Source organism: Suncus etruscus, chromosome 8, assembly GCF_024139225.1.
Source record: "Suncus etruscus isolate mSunEtr1 chromosome 8, mSunEtr1.pri.cur, whole genome shotgun sequence".
NCBI lineage: Eukaryota > Metazoa > Chordata > Mammalia > Eulipotyphla > Soricidae > Suncus > Suncus etruscus.
In genome coordinates this window covers 30,304,285-30,323,677 of record NC_064855.1, presented here as the reverse complement: position 1 = coordinate 30,323,677, position 19,393 = coordinate 30,304,285, and the positions used below count along the sequence as shown (strand labels likewise).

The 19,393-nt window shown below is 41.7% G+C and overlaps 1 protein-coding gene across 3 annotated transcripts in view; it reads right to left on the bottom strand.

Moving 5' to 3' along the window:
* NTM (neurotrimin) overlaps positions 1 to 19,393 on the bottom strand; it is a 1,165,251-nt gene that overhangs the window by 255,669 nt on the left and 890,189 nt on the right. For all 3 annotated transcript variants that reach the window (XM_049778282.1, XM_049778281.1, XM_049778283.1), the window contains one exon: positions 12,290 to 12,522. In XM_049778282.1, the coding sequence (XP_049634239.1) occupies positions 12,290 to 12,522 (233 nt within the window). The remainder of the gene's footprint in view (positions 1 to 12,289; positions 12,523 to 19,393) is intronic.

Below are 19,393 nucleotides of genomic sequence, written 5' to 3'. Positions count from 1 at the left end.
TTGAGTCACCAGTCCTGCAAACAATAAAAACAAACTCTCCAAAGATTATCTAGAAAGGTACCCTTATATCCAGATCTCTTTCTTGTCTTCAAATATATACCACCTGGCGGGTCTCTAAGAAACATTGGTGGTCTTTTGTAATTCTAACCACTTTCAGTAGCCACATGTCATTGGAATCAATCAGGGCAAACTCCTTAGAAAATGTGCCTGACATACAATGGAATACTATGCAGCCATCAGGAGAGTTGAAGTTATGAAATTTTCCTATCTATGCATGAATATGGAAACTATCATGCTGAGTGATATAAGACAGAGGGAGAGACACAGAATAGTCTCACTCATCTATGGGTTTTAAAAAAAATAAATGACATTCTAGCAATAATGCCCAGAGACACTATAGATGAAGACCAGAAGGACCAACTCATGATATAAAGCTTACCATAAAGAGTGATAAGCTTAGAAAGAGTTAGTTATTTCACTAACTACACTAACAAATACCATGACAATGTTGATGAGTGAGAGAAGTAGAACGCCCGTGAGGGTCAGGGAGGAGGGAATGGGAGGCATTGGTGGTAAGACTATTGCACTGGTGAAGGGGGGGTGTTCTTTTTATGACTAAAACCCAACTACAATCATATTTGTAATCATGGTGTTTAAATACAGATATTATAAAAATAAATAAAAGTGCAAATTGAAAAAATAGAAAAAGAAAAGATGTGCCTGAGGGCCAAGAATTCTGATACTACCAAAGGTTTTCTAGGAATTGCAAAAGTCTTGGCCAGGAGATCTTTGTTTGTTTGGTTTTGATTTTGGTTTTATTTTGGGGCCACACCCGATGACACTCAGGGGTTACTCCTGCTATGTGCTCAGAAATCGCTTCTGGCTTGGGGGACCATATAGGAATCCAGGGGATTGAACCGCAGTCCAGGTCCTAGGCTAGCGCAGGCAAGGCAGATGCCTTACCGCTTTCACCACTGCTCTACCCCCCACCCCGGAGATCTTTTCGTATTGGTGCCCATTCTAACCTGGAAGGCCCAAGATGCAGAGGTGAAATTTTCCAAACTGCATACAAAGCATGACAACCCTCTGTCTTATAGTAGAATCTGTAAAAATGTCATCCTTAAATCAATGTGACTTTTCTTTCTGTTTATGAAATTTGCTTAATCTCAGATGATGTGTTTTAATAAACCTAGGCACCCAGCCTTGCTTTATGGTCCACAGCTGCAGGGAGCCTGGAAGAAGTTCATCACTTAAGCCAGGGCCTCATCTGCTTTTTTCTCTTTCCATTAATTTCAGGTCACCTGCCCTACTGGCATGTCATTCTCCAGAGTCCTTAAAGAAGCACCATTGTTCAGTAGTGAGAGTTAATTGCACATATTTGGGGAAAATCTGTTGTATTTAGAAGTTCAGGTAAGCAAAGCAAAGGTGAAATTTCCTTTATTTTTTTAAGCCAAGCAGAAAGAGAAGAAGGATTGTGAGAAAGTGTGGGGGTATGGAAAATAACCTGATCTCCCACAGGGCTTCTGAACCCCAACACACACATGTACTCAGGGGTGACCTCCGCTGACCATATGACTGGCTTTCTCTCCCTACAACTCAGCAAAATGCAGCTGGGATTGGAATGAGCATGTGCAAGTGATGAGATGTCAACTCAAGGCCAGGCTCATGGGGTCAGATAGAGAGACAGCAACCTCTGCTCTGGCTTCAGGGATCATAAGGGCTGCTCTGGCCCCATTTCCTATGTTATGCTTCAAATGTCCTTTTGATTAGAGTTCGGGTGTGAGTGGAGGGGGTGAAGGGGCCTAGTTGTCTAGAAATTAAAAGTTATTTTTCCTGTTCTCTTAATCATAATAATGAGTTTGGCTTGACAAGTTCAATTAATTATTCAGGATTAGAAAGCAGCATGATTATACACATCAAACGGGAAGAGGAGCGGTTTCAGAACAAGAAAATGAAAAGTAAATGAAGGACTCTGTCCTCAGCTTGATCCCCCATGTATACCCACTTCCCTGGGGATCCAGAACACAGCCCTTTCTCTAGGAATCCCAGGACCACCAACTGAATAGAGAGACCAGACTTCTCTCTTTCCATCCCTGTTCCCTAGACATGAGCCCTCATCCACACTCCCATCTTCAAATAAGCCTCAGAGCTGGTGGAGTCTAAAGGCGGGGAAGTAATTAAGTAGGAGACAATAGCAGGAATTTTCAGATTAATCCTACCCAGAAAGAAGCAGGGAAACTCATGTGTGCCAAACAAAGGGGAGGGGGTGATTGGATGTGCCATGGATGAAAGAGACCTGAGTCAGACCTTGGAAACTGAGAGGGGGCTGGGAGCTTTCGTCAGCAGTGTTAGTGGCAGCAATATTGGTGCTTGCATTGCTGCCACTGCCACTGTTGAAACCAGAATCAATGTTCATAGTAATAACAATATCAGTACTTGTATCTCCATTAGAATCAGTATTGGGAACGAGATCAGCATCGGCATTAGTGCCAACATCAGTATCAGTGTCAGTGTTAGCGTTAATGTTAATATCAGTATCATGGAACTAGCAGTATAAGTATCAGTATCCATCTTAGTATTAACATCCGTACCAGTACTATTATTAGTATTCATACAAACATGAATGTAAGTGTTAGTACGATCAGTATTATTCTCAATATCAATATCAGCGTGACTACCCAGTGATGTCAGTATCCACATTAGTACCAATATAAAAATCTGTATCAGCATCAGTATCTATACAGCATCATTTCAGTATAATTAGTGTCAGTGTTTGTATTAGCATCAATTTCAGTATTATTAGAATCAGTATCAACAGTATTAATACTGTTATCAATATTGATATTATATTTGTATTAATGCCAGTATTAGAGACACATCAGTGTTAGTATTGTGTCTGTATTAGTACTCATATCAGTATCACTGACTGATGTCACTCTTCGTATCACTGGTGGTGAACATCCTTCTCCTCTCCTCACTCCTACATAGCGTTGACATTTTCAGAAGTACAGCATGTTAGGAGTTCTCTGTCATGCAATATATCTGTAAGCCAACAACCCAACAGCAGCTAGCCATGCCTTCTGGTCCTCTTGGTGCTGTGACTAGAAGGACCTACCCTGATGTTTTGGTGACCAGAAGGCAGCTTTGCTGAGCCACCACACTTGAGTTTCCAAGAAATACAATCTGAGCTTTCAGAAGTCTTTCAGATGTCTTCCTGCTGCCCTTGAATTGGCTGCAACTGGATTCCCGGAGAATCGGGTTTGCTCTACTTTTACAACCTTCCCCTCCCCACACCCAGAGAACAGTGTGTGACAATGTCTGAAGCTCTGAGAAGCTTGCTATGGCTGCAGAAAGGGTTAAAATATGCATGCATCTAGCCTCCAGAAGCAGCTGCTTATTAATTACACTCATAAAACAGAACACCCTAAGGTCGAAGGGATGGAAATCATTAGAGCTGTATTTTAATAAATCTTCGATGGATCTCCCTCACTCTGGCCCAGAAGATTATGTGCTGGCTGCCTAAGTGGGCATGCAAACACACTGGGGTGTTTGGACTTGTCTCAAACTTGCATTGAATGAAAAAGTGGAGGCATCAGATAAGGAAGAGGTCCAGGCAGCAGAGCTTCTCACCAGAGGCTCCTCTGTAGTCCAGCAAAACAATGCACTTCAGGATACTGGGATGAGACAATATTAGGTTTCCAGGGGGGAAATCTCAGAGCTCTGATGTGGGCCCTTACCCCTGAAACCCTGGATTCTGACTTTCTTTGGTGACCCTTCTTTGGTCTCCACACTACTTATTTCTGCCCTGACTACTAAGAGCTCTTGCTGCTCTTCTTCAAGATTCAGTCTTGTTTATAAAAGGCACCATCCAGATTATTCCCATCATCTTCCCTAAATCCCATCCCCCTTTAACTCCCCTGTTTGGTCTACTGAGCCAATGAAAGCCTCTCTCAATCCTCACAGCCTGGCTTGCAGAAATTACTCTATACTATAGGCCAGCAGAACTTTCTAAAATAATGAAATCAGTTTCCTTGTGCTCTCAGCAGAAACCTTGGTCATTGTGAGCTAGAGAGGTCTGTGAAATGTGGCCAGTATAGCCCATGAACATTGGCCACCAATTCAATGTACTGGCACCTTTCTTTTGCCAGGAAAACAAGAATATTTTTTTAAACGTCACGTAATGACACAACCCACTTTTTTTTTTGCAAAATAAGTATAAAATCCAAGTTGGTTCTTCAGTGAAATATGGTGATTTTTATGTTTTATTTGTATTAGAGATTTTATATTGAATTGAAATAGTGTAGTGAAGAGCTACATAGCTCATCTTTTTGTTCTCTAGCCCTGCTACCCTCCTTTCCTTTATCCTCTGGGGTTATACTGGAAAACTGCTCCTTTATCTTAGCTCACTCAAAAATGTTGCCTCACATAGCATGGTGCCTACATAGTAACTCAAATGATACCTGCATCATACCACCCAGGATACCTGCATAATATCCTGCATGGTACCTGAATACTACCCTATTTGGTACCTACAGATACCTACATAGACCTTCATATGATACATGCATAGTACCCCACATGATACCTGCATAGTGCCTCACATGGTATCAGCATAGTACCCCAATTGGTACCTGAAAAGTACCCTACATGGTACCCAAATATTATTCCATCTGGTCTCTACATAGAGATCATAGCAAAATAGCAAAAAGTTGCATAGTGTTTCATACATACCATAGCAAATACCTGCAGAGCACTTCACCTGGCAGCTGCACAATATCTCACGTGGTGCCTACATAGGTAACACTTATGGTACCTGTTAGTACTACACTTATATAGAACCCCACATAGTACCTGTATGCAGCTTAACTCTGCTCTTCCCTCTACATAAAGTTAGGCAGGGAGAAGTCCCCATCTTCCTCTCACAGGTTGGTTTCTCGTGCTTACCCAGGAAGTAACTTCTCTGTGGTTGGACATTCCCGTTCCCCTGCTGCTCCTTCATTCTCTCCATGCCCATTACAAAGACTCCTTTACCACTCAGCCTAATCCTCATCCATTCTCCAACAGATCCTTTTTTTTTTTTAATTTTTATTTTCTGCCCATTTTCGGGGTATTAGACTCTTACCCCCAGTTTATTTATTTTCTCTTTTTCAGGCAAAACCACGCAACTTGAACTAGCTAGCCCTGCCCCCACTTAGAGGGGGAAATAAGGGAAGCATCAAGACCAAACTGATGCAAGACTACTAAGTAGTAGGTTAGATACAGAGGGGACCACATATTCTAGACGCCCTGGGGGTGAGGGAAGAGGAAATCGGAGGTAGGACAAAAACGGAGGAGTAGGGAGGACAATTTAGGGATGGGAATCCCCCCGGATTTTATGTAAATATATACCTAAAATATTATTGTCAACAATATGTAAGCCAATATGACCAAAATAAAAATTATATTATTAAAAATTTTTTTTTATTTAAGTAACATGATCATATTTGGGTTACAGTCATAACCTGAACACCCCCCCCTTCACCAATGCAACATTACCCCCTCCCCCCTTCCCATCCCCTGCCTGTATTCGAGACAGGCATTCTACTACAGTAATTTGTTTTTAAGTTCAGTAAGTTGTATTTTTTTCCTTTAAGGATAAGAGTAAAAAAATATAGTAAATGTGTGATAGTGGTAATCACCAATGTTTGCATAGGTCCAGAAAAATGGAGAAAATGGAAAAAAAATCCTTGACCTGATTACAAAAAGGCCTCACCCCAGAAGTTTATTGGCATAAGACAGACTCTGGGTTCCAGGCATACCAGTCTATCCAACTCCAGTCATTCTCAAGGTCCCAATGAAACTTTTTCACACTTTATCTATTGTTGGTATCAGACTCTTATATTTAAAGACTCTCTCCAACAGATCTTGATCAGAACTGCTTAGGCCTTTTGAATTCCCCCAGTCCCATTAGCCTGGGAAAGAGCAAGAACATTCATGCAGGAAGGTTCAAAGTCATAGTAAAAAATGAAGCAAATAGGGGCTGGAGATAGACAGGGTATAAGGGTTAAGGGTTACAGTGCATGTTTTGCACAGAGCCAACTCCTGTAAGATACCTGGCACTGCATAGGTCCACTGAGCATGACCAGGAGTGATCCCTGAACACAGAGCCATGAAAAAGCACTAAGTATTCATGGCTTGCCAAAGAAACAATAAATGAAGTAAATTAAAAGAAGAATATAGGGATTGGAGAAATTCCCAGCGTCTCATATGGTCCCCCAAGCCTGCCAGGAGCGATTTCTTTTCGCTTTTCTTTTTTATTGGGAGGGGTTTGGTTTTTGGGCCACACCTGGTGACACTCAGGGGTTACCCCTGGCTATACACTCAGAAATCACTCCTGGCTTGGGGGACCATATGGGACACCGGAGAATCAAACCTCGGTCTGCCCAAGGTTAGTGCATGCATGACAAACGCCCTACTGCTTGTTCCAAAGCTCTGGCCCTAGGAGTGATTTCTGAGCACAGGGCCAGGAGTAACCGCTGAGTGCCTCCAGGTGTTACCCAAAAACTGAAAGAAAAAAGAAAGAAAAAAAGGGAAGGAAGAGAAAAGGGAAGGAAAAAGGAAGGAGGGAAAGAAAGAAAGAAAGAAAGAAAGAAAGAAAGAAAGAAAGAAAGAAAGAAAGAAAGAAAGAAAGAAAGAAAGAAAGAAAGAAAGAAAGAAAGAAGAAAGAAAGAAAGAAGAAAGAAAGAAAGAAAGAAAGAAAGAAAGAAAGAAGAAAGAAAGAAAGAAAGATAAAGAGAGAGAGAAAGAGAGAGAGAAAAAGAGAAAGAAGAAGAAAGAAAGAAGAAAGAAAGAAAGAGGAAGAAGAAATAAGAAAGAAGAAAGAAAGAAAGAGAAAGAAGAAAGAAAGAGAGAGAAAGAAAGAAGAAAGAAAGAAAAAGAAAGAGAGAAGAAAGAAAGAAAAAGAAAGAAAGAGAGAAGAAAGAAAGAAAAAGAAAGATGAAAGAAAGAGAAAGAAGAAAGAAAGAAAGAAAGAAAGAAAGGAAGGAAGGAAGGAAGGAAGGAAGGAAGGAAGGAAGGAAGGAAGGAAGGAAGGAAGGAAGGAAGGAACGAAGGAAGGAAGGAAGGAAGGAACGAAGGAAGGAAGGAAGGAAGGAAGGAAGGAAGGAAGGAAGGAATATAGGCCAAGATCAACCAATATTCAAATAAGGAAAGTAGATAAAAGAAAGGCATGGTCTGGGAAGATAACTGAGTGATCTGGAATATATGCCTGGCATACATATAACCCTGGGTCCAATCTCCAGCATGGCTTTTCTCCCACAACTCTAATGAGTCATGATTCCCAGCACTGCTATGGAAGTTCACCCCAAATAAAATAGAGAAAGAAGAGGCACAGGTAAGTGGCTTGGCAATAATGAATACTTCACTTGAATGAGGCTCTGAGGTCACATCTGGCACTAAAAAAAAACCCAAATAGTTCCAGAGAGAGGCTCAGAGGGCTGGGACACATGCCTTGTATGTAGGAGGCACTAAGTTCAATATCCAGCGTCCTCAGGTCTGAGTAACTAAGTACCATGTCCAGTATCTTGGGAGAGTGGTGCCTGACAACGCACATAAAATAACATATAGAGTTTAATAAATAAGTTAAAATAGAGCAGTAAGCATTTCTGTCTTTCCACCACTACAAAAGCACATCATGCCATTAGCTTATTTTAAAAAAAAAATATTCTGAAAAATAAAGCTCAAATCAAGAACCTGCAGCCAGAAAGGTCTATGGGGTGGAATATCTGAGGCAGGCAGCTTTAAATAAAAACTCTGATATGAGAAGGTGTCTCTTTGTTGTTTTGATGTGCATTTTTCTAAGTATAAGTGACAATGTGCAATTTTTGATATGCTTGTTGGTCATCCATGTTTTCTTTGGAAATTGAATGATAGGGGCAGATATGCAAAATGATCATGTGTGATACTTAAAGATACACAAAGAGGTGCCAAAAAAAAAAAAAGAGGTGCCAACAAAGATTCAAAGGCTACCATGAAAGGGGGCATTGACCTGCACCATTGAGCTGAAGTGAGAGGGAGATGGTTTGGCTGTGATGTTGAAATTATATCCACAAGCAACCAAAAGATGGGGCCGAAGAGATAGCATGAAGGTAGTGAGTTTGCCTGTATGCAGAAGGACAGTAATTCAAATCCCGGCATCCCACATGGTCCCCCAAGCCTGCCAGGAGCGATTTCTGAGCACAGAGCCAGGATTAACCCCTGAGCGCTGCTGGGTGTGACCCCCCCCCCAAAAAAACCCAAAAGATAAAGAAAATTTAAAACAACAAGAATCCAGGAAACCTCTTTGGCATGAGCACTAAGCACTGGCACACCACAATTTCCTGCACAGGTAGCCGCAATATCATTAAGGTGTTTGTTTTTTTTTAAGACTATTGTGTGTATGTATGTGTTTAATAATCATAAAGCCTCTCAGACACTTATACACCTCAGTTTTACTTCAGTTATGTCTGCTTGGGGGTAAAGAGCTATTTTAATCAAATTTGGACAATCAGCTTCTTTCAGGGAATCAGGGTTTATGTTCATGGCAATAAATGATCTCCAAACGAATCTCTCTCTCTCTTTTTCTCTCTTTCTCACTCCCCCCCCCTCAAAATCCTGGATTGTGATGTATCCTTTTTCCAATACAGAAACAGGGGTACCTGCTCTATTTAGTTTGTCTGATTGCCTTTAAGAGGGGGGACATGTTGCTCTGAAAAATGATGGTGCACAATTCATTAAAGTGTCAATAATGCTCAGGTTGGGCATATCGACAGCGGATTAGCTGTGGCTGAGTTTGTGTACAAGACCAGGGCCTTTTGTAACCCAGCTGGCTTCTGGATCAATACAGCCATCAGCATTTGAAAATTAGCCCAAGATGTGATTCCAATACTTGAGGTGGTGTGTCAGGCTAAGAAGGTGCACAGCAGAATCACAGATGTAAACACCTCACTGTGGATTAGACATTTTTCATTAGCTGGGATGTGAGTGAGGAGTGCCCCTCCCAACCATGAGCACCTGTCTTCTTTCCCCACTTCTGCTTTCTCTCTCTGAACCTTTATAGGGCGTGGGTACCAGCATCCCAGCCCTTTGTTTCCAGAAGCATTTATGAGAAGGCACCTTCCCAGGTAATTTGAGTAGGAAGTATCTGGCTGGAGATGAATGGGAAGGGCAGTTTAGGAGGAAAAAAAAAAAGATCCTCTAAAGGTGATCCTCATTTTCCCAAGATATTATGGCTATTCACAGCTCCATTTTCTGTAAAGATCCTGCACCTTAAAGCAGTAGCTGTCATGCACCAGTCTGCAGAAATATCATGTGGTTCCTGGAAAAAGTTACCTACTGAATTTTAGCGACTGGTTTTTAGGCATTGGTGGTAGATAGCAGGTGGTTGGCACATGTGAAAAGGTTAAAAACCATAGTCCTGAAGCAAGTACTTCAAAAATTTGTTTAGCGTTTCATGCCTCTGTATCCCCATGGGATATCCTATTTTAATATGGGAAAGGGTCAGGGCCTCAGAAATATAGAAAACAATTGCTAAAGCACCTCTGCTATGATTCTGATGGATTGCAGAACATTCGCCAAACTGACTCTGCTATTTGTAACATGCTTAACTACTTTCTGTGCCATTCTACTTCCCATGAAAGCAAGCTCTGGCACTGAACCACAAGCCTACTTGAATGTGTCTAGGAGTGGCCTCTGCATGCCAGCCACTTGAGAAACACCCCCTCGAAATAAAATAAAATCATAAAAGAAATTGTATTTTAAAATGCTACTTGCACCCAGCACTTTGAAAATTCTCTTCTAACATCACATACAAGACAAAGCCACTGTCATTTTCTTTTAGGAAGAAGAGATAAGCTATTTAGCATGTATGAAGATATTCACAGACCCACTGAAACCACCTGGCCATAACGAACACCCAGCTTGCTCTTTCTCAGAGTTCTGTGCCACAGCATTGTCCCCCATCTCATTCTTCATAGTTATGACCTACAATTCAACCTTCTGATGTCTCCTGTTTTCATTGCTCAGCTCTACAAAGTTCCTCCCGAGCTGCCTCCCTGTCCTTCTCTCTCTAAGCAATCATCTAGTATTGCTGATCTTCTCTTGGGAATAGGACAAGGAAACAGAGTACAAGGAGACCAGAATTAAAGGAACTGGTAATCCAACTCACGTTAGTAGAGGCCTTTGGATTGGTCCTCATATTGCTTTCTAATTAGATGTCTCTCAATTGGTTCCTTTGGTTTTCTTGCTAAAAAAATATTTCCACATTGCCTCCTCTTCCGGCTTTCCCCCCTCCCCTTGAGGTGGGCTTTATTTATCCCAATAAAGACTACTCAGGAGGCCTGGAGGAGGAGCTCCTATTTACACATGGTGGAGTGACTGGCTTGTAGGTGATTAGCTTGCGCTGTTAGTTTCTGGCCTGCTAACACTTCTCAACTGTGTGTGAATTATTTCCTGCATCTGAATTGCTGCCTGACCTGCATCTATTTACCTACCCGGAGAAGGGGCATGGGAATCCCTCTCCCTCTCTGAGGATTGTGGAATGCACAACCCACCATTTCACAAACTGGCAAAGAAAGTCAGAGAGAAAACTTCTATATGTAAACAAGTTTCTGAGATGATAAAGCAAAATATTTGACCCACGGAGAATGAGGGTTGAGAGAGGGTGTGGTGGAAGGACAGGACAAATGTGAGGTACTGAACATGACCCTGGAAGCACCAGGCTCTGCTTATCCTCCACTTGGCCCAGCATCCCACAGAACAGCAGGGCCTGAGCTTGATCAAGGATTTCCAGAAGTAGCTCTGGGATCCCTGAACATTGCCTGTAAACTCTAAAGTAAAAATTAGAGTAGTGCAGGACTGGACAAATAACTGAAAGGGCCAACAATGTCTGGCACGTGAAAAGGCCTGGTTCAACCGCCAATACTTTGCAGACTTTGAGTACTTCTAGGAGTGGCCCTTACAAGAATTTTTTTTTGGGGGGGGGTTTGATTTTTGGGTCACGCCCAGCACCATGCAGGGGCTACTCCTGGCTCTACACTCAGAAATCGCCCCCCAGCAGGATCAGGGGACCATATGGGATGCCGGGATTCAAACCACTGTCCTTTTGCTTGCAAGGCAAATACCCTATCGCTGTGCTATCTCTCCGGCCCCTACAAGAATTCTTTTATGAAATTCTTAGAGCTAATCCCTGACAACTCACCTCTGTACCTGCTGTATCTTTCTTAGGTATTTCTAAGTATTTTGAATGTTATTACATTTTCAGCATAAATTTTTTATTTTTGAATGATTTTTACATATCTCAATTTTTAGCTGTGGCATCATGCTTTGAAATACTGTTCAGAATGGAGTTTTGAATAAGAACATTCTATCACCACACCCTCCCTCCGAGTGCTTCCCCCTATTGTTTCTGTGTTTCCCTACCCCCTGAATTTATTATCTTTGGGTTTTAAACATGAAACTGTTATTAGTGTTAGCACACATTCTCACAACACTTGTTCTGTTTTCACATGAGTGAACCCCATGATACAGTCTTCAGAATTTGAATAACTTGACTAATCACTTGGATTTTGAGTTCTGAATCCTTCTCTGGGAATCAGTCCATCAAAGTAAAAGACTAGATGTATGCCAAAAGCAGAAAGCGTGTGAGGTTGAAGCCAGGGAATATCCTTTCACCTGGGACCAGCAGAGAGAGCAGAACCCAATGTGAACTCATAGGTTGCTAAATATAGCAACTGGGATGCGGAAAAGGGAGAGTTAAAGTGCACACCAAGCACAGAGAGTAAAACACAGGATTAAAGTGGGGACACAGGATCAGAAAGGCCTTGTCATAGGGAGGAGAGAGGCGACGAAGACTTATGAAGCCATAGTAGTCAACCTGTCTACCATCTTGGAACACCACTGCCAGGCCAGGGTAATAAATTCACTGAAAGTGTTCAAGATTGGACTTAAAACAAAGCAAGTTTAGAATTGAATGAAACCTAAACAAAAAAAAAAAAAGACAAAAAATTGCCAAGGAAAGCAATAATTAGAAGAAAAATTTCTAGAAAATATGTTGGTGGAACCAAAGCCAAAAAATTGTTAATCCTATTTAACGGGAAAATATTTGAAAATTCAGTCAGACAGCCAAATGACAGCTAGGTGCTGGCGAATAAATGAAACAAGCTGTTCTGTGTTGGGGCCCTAAGGAAAAGAGCTCATCAGTGGCCAGCCCAACCACAGGACCATTTCATCCTCACCCATGCCACAACCCCACCCCTACACTACGCCCACCTACCTTGAACGATGAGATGGACTCTTGAGGTCTTTGGATGGTTGTCCGTTTGCACTGAGCAGGTGTAGGGGCCTTCATCATACACATCCACATTCTGGATCTCGATGCTGTACTGAGTCTGGGTGTTGCTCAAGAGGATCACTCGGGGGTCCAAGCACCACTTGTCATTCCCAGCATACAGAATGGTGCTGCGGTTTAGCCAGGCCACCCGGGTCACCCGGTTGTCAATGGTGCACCTATAGGGAAGATCAGAAGGTGCATGTCACAGAGCCGAGTGAAAAGGGCTTCCACCAGAGCAGATACTTCCCCAGCAAGGCCTTAGCATCTCTTCTGGCCTGTGCCCCTTGGATCTCAAGGCACATACATATTGATCCATGATCTGTTTCAGGTAATACTTTCTAGAATGCAAACTTTGGATGTCTGATAATGACCACAGGCTTGGGACTTCAGAACAACCTAATACTTCTGAAAACCCTCAAGTACTGTCCCTGTAAATGTATTTTCTCCCAATCTGAACCAATCTGTCTTGCCTGGGATAGCAGCACCATATGCCCTAGACTATAACCTTTTGTTCAAAGATTTCTGTGAAGTATATCTGATCATTCTTTACCCTGCCTCCTACAACAAGGTTGAAAACTTCTTCACAGAAGCAGACCTGCACAGGGACTGAAAAACCACTGCTCTGGCTATTTTAAGATGAAGTTATTTGGGACCAGAGCAGAGGCGCAGTGGTAGAGTGGTTTGTCTTATACATGGCTGATTTAGGACAGACTGTGGTTCAATACCCCAGCCTCCCGTATGTTTCTCTAAGCCAGGAGCAATTTCTGAGTGCATAGCCAGGAGTAACCATTGAGCATCACTGGGTGTGGAAACAAACAAACAAACAAACAAACAAGACTAAGGTATTTAATACTCAAAACAACTCAAGGAAGAAAGATCTACTGGCAAGAGGCAATAAAGATCAGAGACACCAAATGGCTCTGCAGGGTCCACTGATTGCCCATACCGGATGGGACGCCCAAGTGGGCACAAGTCCATGCAATGTCTCTCCATGCAAAGGAGAGAACTGTGACAGAAAGTTCTGAAGTCAGAAGAAAATCTGGGGGCCGGGAAGGTGGCGCTAGAGGTAAGGTGTCTGCCTTGCAAGCGCTAGCCTAGGATGGACCACGGTTCGATCCCCCGGCGTCCCATATGGTCCCCCCAAGCCAGGGGCGATTTCTGAGCGCTTAGCCAGAAGTAACCCCTGAGCGTCAAATGGGTGTGGCCCAAAAACCAAAAAAAAAAAAAAAAAGAAGAAAATCTGGACTGTTACCGCCACTCTTTATCTTCATTGTACCCAGGGGCAGAAATGTGCCATGGCTGCCAGACTAAAAACATTTTATAAAACCACAAAACTGTTGTGATTGCATATGTAAAAATAGAACTTCTTTCTCTATGTTTTGCATCTGGAGCTTCCAAATTGTGGAAGATCCCTGTCTTCCATGATTCTCTCCCAGCCTCTCCCCATGAGCGATGGGCACAGCTCTGTACACATTCATTTCCCTCCCTGACTATACCATGTACAGTCTACAGATCTAAAGCTAAATTTTACAAACAGTGTCCTTATCCCTAAGAACTAGTAAAGCTGTGCTGTAATGTCTAAGGATGCCTCCAATTTATACATTCTTTGACAGCCTACAAAGTAATTTTTAGAACACAATGTCTAATTTGATTCTTACAGCCTATCTGTTGGCCCTGACCTTACACATTCTCTCCTCTTATGGACAAACACTCAAGGGCCTGTAATGGTGAATTAGCCTGGTAAGGGATAAGAGACCTGAGTTCCTGATTCCATGTGCACCTAGGAATGTTTCAGAGCAAGGGAAGATCATCTCCACTGATTTGGAAACACTCTGGGATCAATCACCATGGAAGAGTATGAGCATCCTGCTGTATTCCCTAGGAGGTCCCTCTCCAGATGAGCTACTGGGGCTGCGCATCCTTTCCACTGGTACTTATGTAAAGGTCACCCCATTATTGCATGGCACTCAAAGGCAAGTGGGGAAGTCCCCTGCAGGGAGCTCCCACATGGAAAAGTGCTGAACAAGAAGCACCTTTGCTACAGTGTCCTGCAAGCTAGTGGTGTGTGGTGTGTTTTCTGGACAACATAGCAGAAAAGTGAAGACAGATATACTGGGAAAAGAGTAAAAGCTCTGGGGTGAGATTGAGAATGATTTCCAGAAGTGGACATGGTCATTTGCAGCAAAAGCACAGGAGGGGTTTTTGTCACAGAATTTTTCAATTCATGGTTGTGGAAAATCCAGAAATATGTATGAGTGTCTAAAAATAACTCAGCTCTCAAAACTTCAAAGTTTGAGAACAGGGGTATAGAACAGTGTCTTTGTAGACTGCAAAGTCCTTTGTTTTATTATTTGGGGGAGGGGTCATAGTGTCTTCCTAGATTTTTGCAGCAGCAAATCTGTGAAATAGATCCTTTTGCCCACTATTCTATAGGTCAGGACTCACTCTAGGGTTTGATATGGTCGGGGGCCTTGACAATACTGGTATTACAAAATTGTTGGTACTGTTCCTAAAGCCATTCGTTATGGGGCATAAGTCCAGTTGTGAATTATCTATGTAGGAGGGTCTGTAAAGCACCGAGCCCCTGGATCATTAAGTGAAAATGTGGACTGAAAATCAACAAAGCAGAGCTAGTTAGATTGGCCAACTCCTAGGACACATCTCCAAAGAGCTGAAATTGACTGCATTTACAGAAGCACCCAGGAAAATAGAGAGCACAGCACTGCACATACTGAGATACAATCTAGAAGGCATACTGCAAGAGAAGGCCAGGCAGAGAAGCACCAACATGCAAGGAAACCCTTAGGGGGAACCTTTCTTCTATTACAACATGCAGGAAAGAGAGGGAATCAGCAGTCTGAGAACGCCCAGGCCACACGGTGGGTGTCCATGGTCACAAGGACCCACTTTGTCATTTTAGATTCACTTACTATTGCCAATTTACAGGTGGAGATAACTGTCTAAAATGAAAAGTGTAGAATTAACTACAATCACACTGACACGGAACTGCAGATCCAAAATTAGACCTTTTCCTCCCAAATCCAATGATCCTCAATGACATTCTCGGGTAACTGTAAATATAACAAGTATGACTTTACCAAGAAAGCCTGGAAAACACTGATTGCATGAAAACACTGATTGCCTAATCATTCTCAAAATATGGAGGTCATAATGTAAGACCCCTCCAGATAGAAATTCTGGTTTTGGTAAAAGGAAAGCAAAAGATTGGGATAGCACATAGAAATGATTTGGGGGGAAAGTTTCCAATTATTTGGCCAGTAAAAAAATTATGGCAATAAATATGTCTAGTAATTTAAATACAAAATTCCATGATTACCCCAATGGGAACCAAGCAATAATAGAATCAGACTCAACTATCTGGCTCTGGGGGACAGCAGACACACATTAAGGACAAAGACTTCTGGGAATGAAGGATGCCCATGGTGAGGAGTTTTATGACCTTTGGTGAGCAGCAGAGGATGCCCTGGAATTCCTGTGAGTAATTTCTTATTGTAAATTGACTGAGTCCTCATGTGACCCCACATGGAAGGGGTTGAAGTTGCCCATTTGAAGATATAGAAATGTTCCCTATATAGCCCATTTCTGCACACATCTATGGTCTCATAAAATACTATAGGGGAAACTAACACTACTTCAGCGGTGGTTTTACACACATCCAAGAACAGGTGGAGATGGCTGGGGCTCTGCCCTGCTGAGTCTCCCTGAAATGAACAATGACTCCCTGGAATAAAGGCAGATTACAGAATTAACTGGCAGCCATCTCCCTTCTCCCTTTCTCACCTGGCTCTGTCTTTTGGCCTTTTGATCAAAAATCTCCATATTAATGCAGAGGGAACCATTATTCTAGGTTAAAATAAAAATAAGAAGGTAGCTAATTGTTCTCCTAGGAAGATTGGGTGATTTTATGTGTGTGCATGAAGGGGAGAGTTTGGAGAGGTTTGGCAAAAGGGTAGGTGGAGAACGGGGACCATAGTGCCCTTCTTCAGAGTTGGCCCTTCATATAATTCTACAAAATCACTACAAAAACATACCAATGATCCATGTCCTTTATATTTTGGTGGGCCTATGCAAATAAATGCCACTCTAACACCGTTTTTTACTATGTTCCCTTGACTCCAATCCTTAAGAAAAACAACCCATTAAAACTTTTGAGGTTAACTTAAACTAGTAAGCATGTGCATGGAACTAGATAAATGTACTTTGCCCTTAATGTTTAAGGAGTTACATAAGTCTAATGTCTTTAGATTATATTGTGTGCTGCTAAGAAATAGTATGTACTACAACTGGGGATTTGAGGGACAAAGTAATTGTATTGTACATGGGTTCAGTTTTGTTTTTCTTAATGTTCTTTGGCTGAAAGTTCAAGGCTGGGATATCATCGATGGGACTACCGAGAATTCTGTTTATGGGTGATTGTGCTTCCACTGTAACTTTACCCTGTCCTCTTTCTTTGCATCTTTGTTGTCATAATTAAAATAAAAAACAAACAAAAAAAACATACCAATAGATTTTTATCTTTGGAAGGAAAGGAAGAGGCATTAGTATAAACTTGTAGGAGCTAAAGTTCTAAACACATCTCCTGGACTCATTCAGTAAGGGTAGCAGAAGTGTCTGAAGTGATCATCATGGAGCTAGCTGGTCCACATGCAAGCAGCATGAGCTAGCCAAAAGCCATGAAGGGCTAGGTTGTATTGCACATTCTGGCCAATCTAGAAAGTCTGTTGCCATTCTCCTTACAATTTAGACATACATTAAGCTCCCACCTCCTGTCAAGGAGCAGAGAAAGGACTGTAGCACCCCTGAAGACTTTGGAATGCAATCCTGAACTCCTAAATTCACAAAATCAAAACACTTCTCAACTGTGAGTTCCTTCTCTCTTTCTGCCTTGGAGACTGTCCTCATTTGCCCCCATATGCTATTCTTAGGCCTTGGATGCTTCTGGAAATGATCTTTCTAGTTCTTCATACACATGGCGATCTCCTTTTTTATGTAGCAACATGGATAGCCCAGAACTTGGCTTGAATAATAATTCCCCTGCAAAAGCTAGACTCATGGAGAAAATCAAGGAGGGACATTATTATGCTGTCTCTGTTGAACTTTGCTTAGTATCCCTTTGTCTGTTCTAACCCCATTGGCTTCTTTCCATAAAGAAGTTTCTTCTTACAGAGAATGAGCTATTGTTTTTACACCTGATAATCCAGGATATTCATTCTGCATCAATATTCAATGCAATCTCCTCGACAATGAAAATCCGTGTGTAGTTGATCAGTAGTCAGGCCAATGTACTCATGTTGGATCATGCACCTGAGATGGTAGAGGGGACTAAACACCACTATCCTGAAATGTCCTGCAGTTACATCTATTGTGTCAAAGTCTAACAATGCAGACCTCTGTATTCTAAACCGCCTGTTGATTAACTGGAGCTCTGTGATCATTGCTGTCTTTCTACATAGAGAAAAGTCCCAAATGACGGAACAAGCCCAGGATAGGTCAGAAGAAATAGGTCCAGACAGGCATACACTTGGGGGCATCAAATGCATTTTTGAATTGAAAATCAAAGACGGAGAAGAAAGAGGATGGGGAGAAGAAGAAGAAGAATCTGGGAGCTGGGATGGGGGATAGTGCAAAGGTGTCTGCTTGGAATCTTTTAAGAACAGACAAAGAAAGAGCTGAAAAATATCAAGAGTCATTGACAAAAGAGGAACAATTTCAGACTTGGCCTTTCTTAAACACACATGCCTGAAGATCTGAGAACTATAGTGCAACCAGACATTGACAAGCCAAGTATTCATCTTAATTAATGTCTATTGAACTGCCTTTGAAAAAAAAGCACATTTCAAGAAGAGTTTTGATAATTCTGTTTTCAACAACATTGGGTCAGTTGCCTTTTCCAGCACAAACATGCTCTCAATGCCCTTACATTTGGTTTTACTAGGCATTTTTATGGTACCTTTATATACCCTCACGTTTCCCAGGGAAACACTTCTAAAAATTTGACACCTAGTTACATGGGACCTGTACTCTGTTATCCATCTCTGCTTTTGTGGTATACTAAGGCAAGAAACAGAACTGCAAGGTTTCACATGGATATATTGGGAATCCCAACATCAGCAGGCACTGTGACTCTTTAGTGTGGGAGAAAGGTATACTAGGGGTGGGAAGTGTGATTTCAAATCTACAAGTATCTCAATGCAATTTATGCAATTTGGGCCACAAAGACCAAGGCATTTAACTTACTCATTCCCATTGGCCTCATATCTCACAATAGTAACTGTTTTAATTACAAAACTAGAAAGATATGATACAATAGAGAAATTAAGCACTTCCCTTGCACACATCTGTTCCAGTTTAAATCCCTGGCAATTCCTATGGTCCTCCTGAGTCCTCCAGGAGTGAATGACCCCCTAAACATAGAGCCAGGAGTGAGCCCTGAGCATTGCTGGCTGTGGCCCCCAAACCAAGCAAATACAAAATTTAAAAGCATGGCAGTTATGAAACAGTTGGTAGTGCCTGTGTGGAAACAGCAAGAACTCTTATAATAATGGTGGTATACAGAGTAGAGAGGAAGGCACAACTGAGCACTTAATAATTCCTAAAATCTGGAGATGGTGGGAAAAGATGGAGTAAACATCCCTGAAATCCAACTGTTGGAAGGGAAAGCTCAGCTTTTATCTTTTTTTTTATTGTAAGAATTTATTCAAGAGACAAAATTGATTAACATATTGAGGTAAACTGACATAACATAATATAGCAACATAACATAACATATAATTAATATAATATAATAATACATGTAAGTCAAAGAACATTTCTAAATAAACACAATTTTTATCATAATGACTTACATATCTTTCACAGTAGTATTTTAGGTACATATTAACATTGAATCAGGGGAATATCCATCACCCCCAGTGTTGTCCTCCCTTCATCCCTGTTCCCAAGCATATATCCCTTTCTTCCTTCTTTATCCCCCAGAATGCTAGTTTAACTAAAAGTATATATGTTAACACTAATGTAAACCATTTT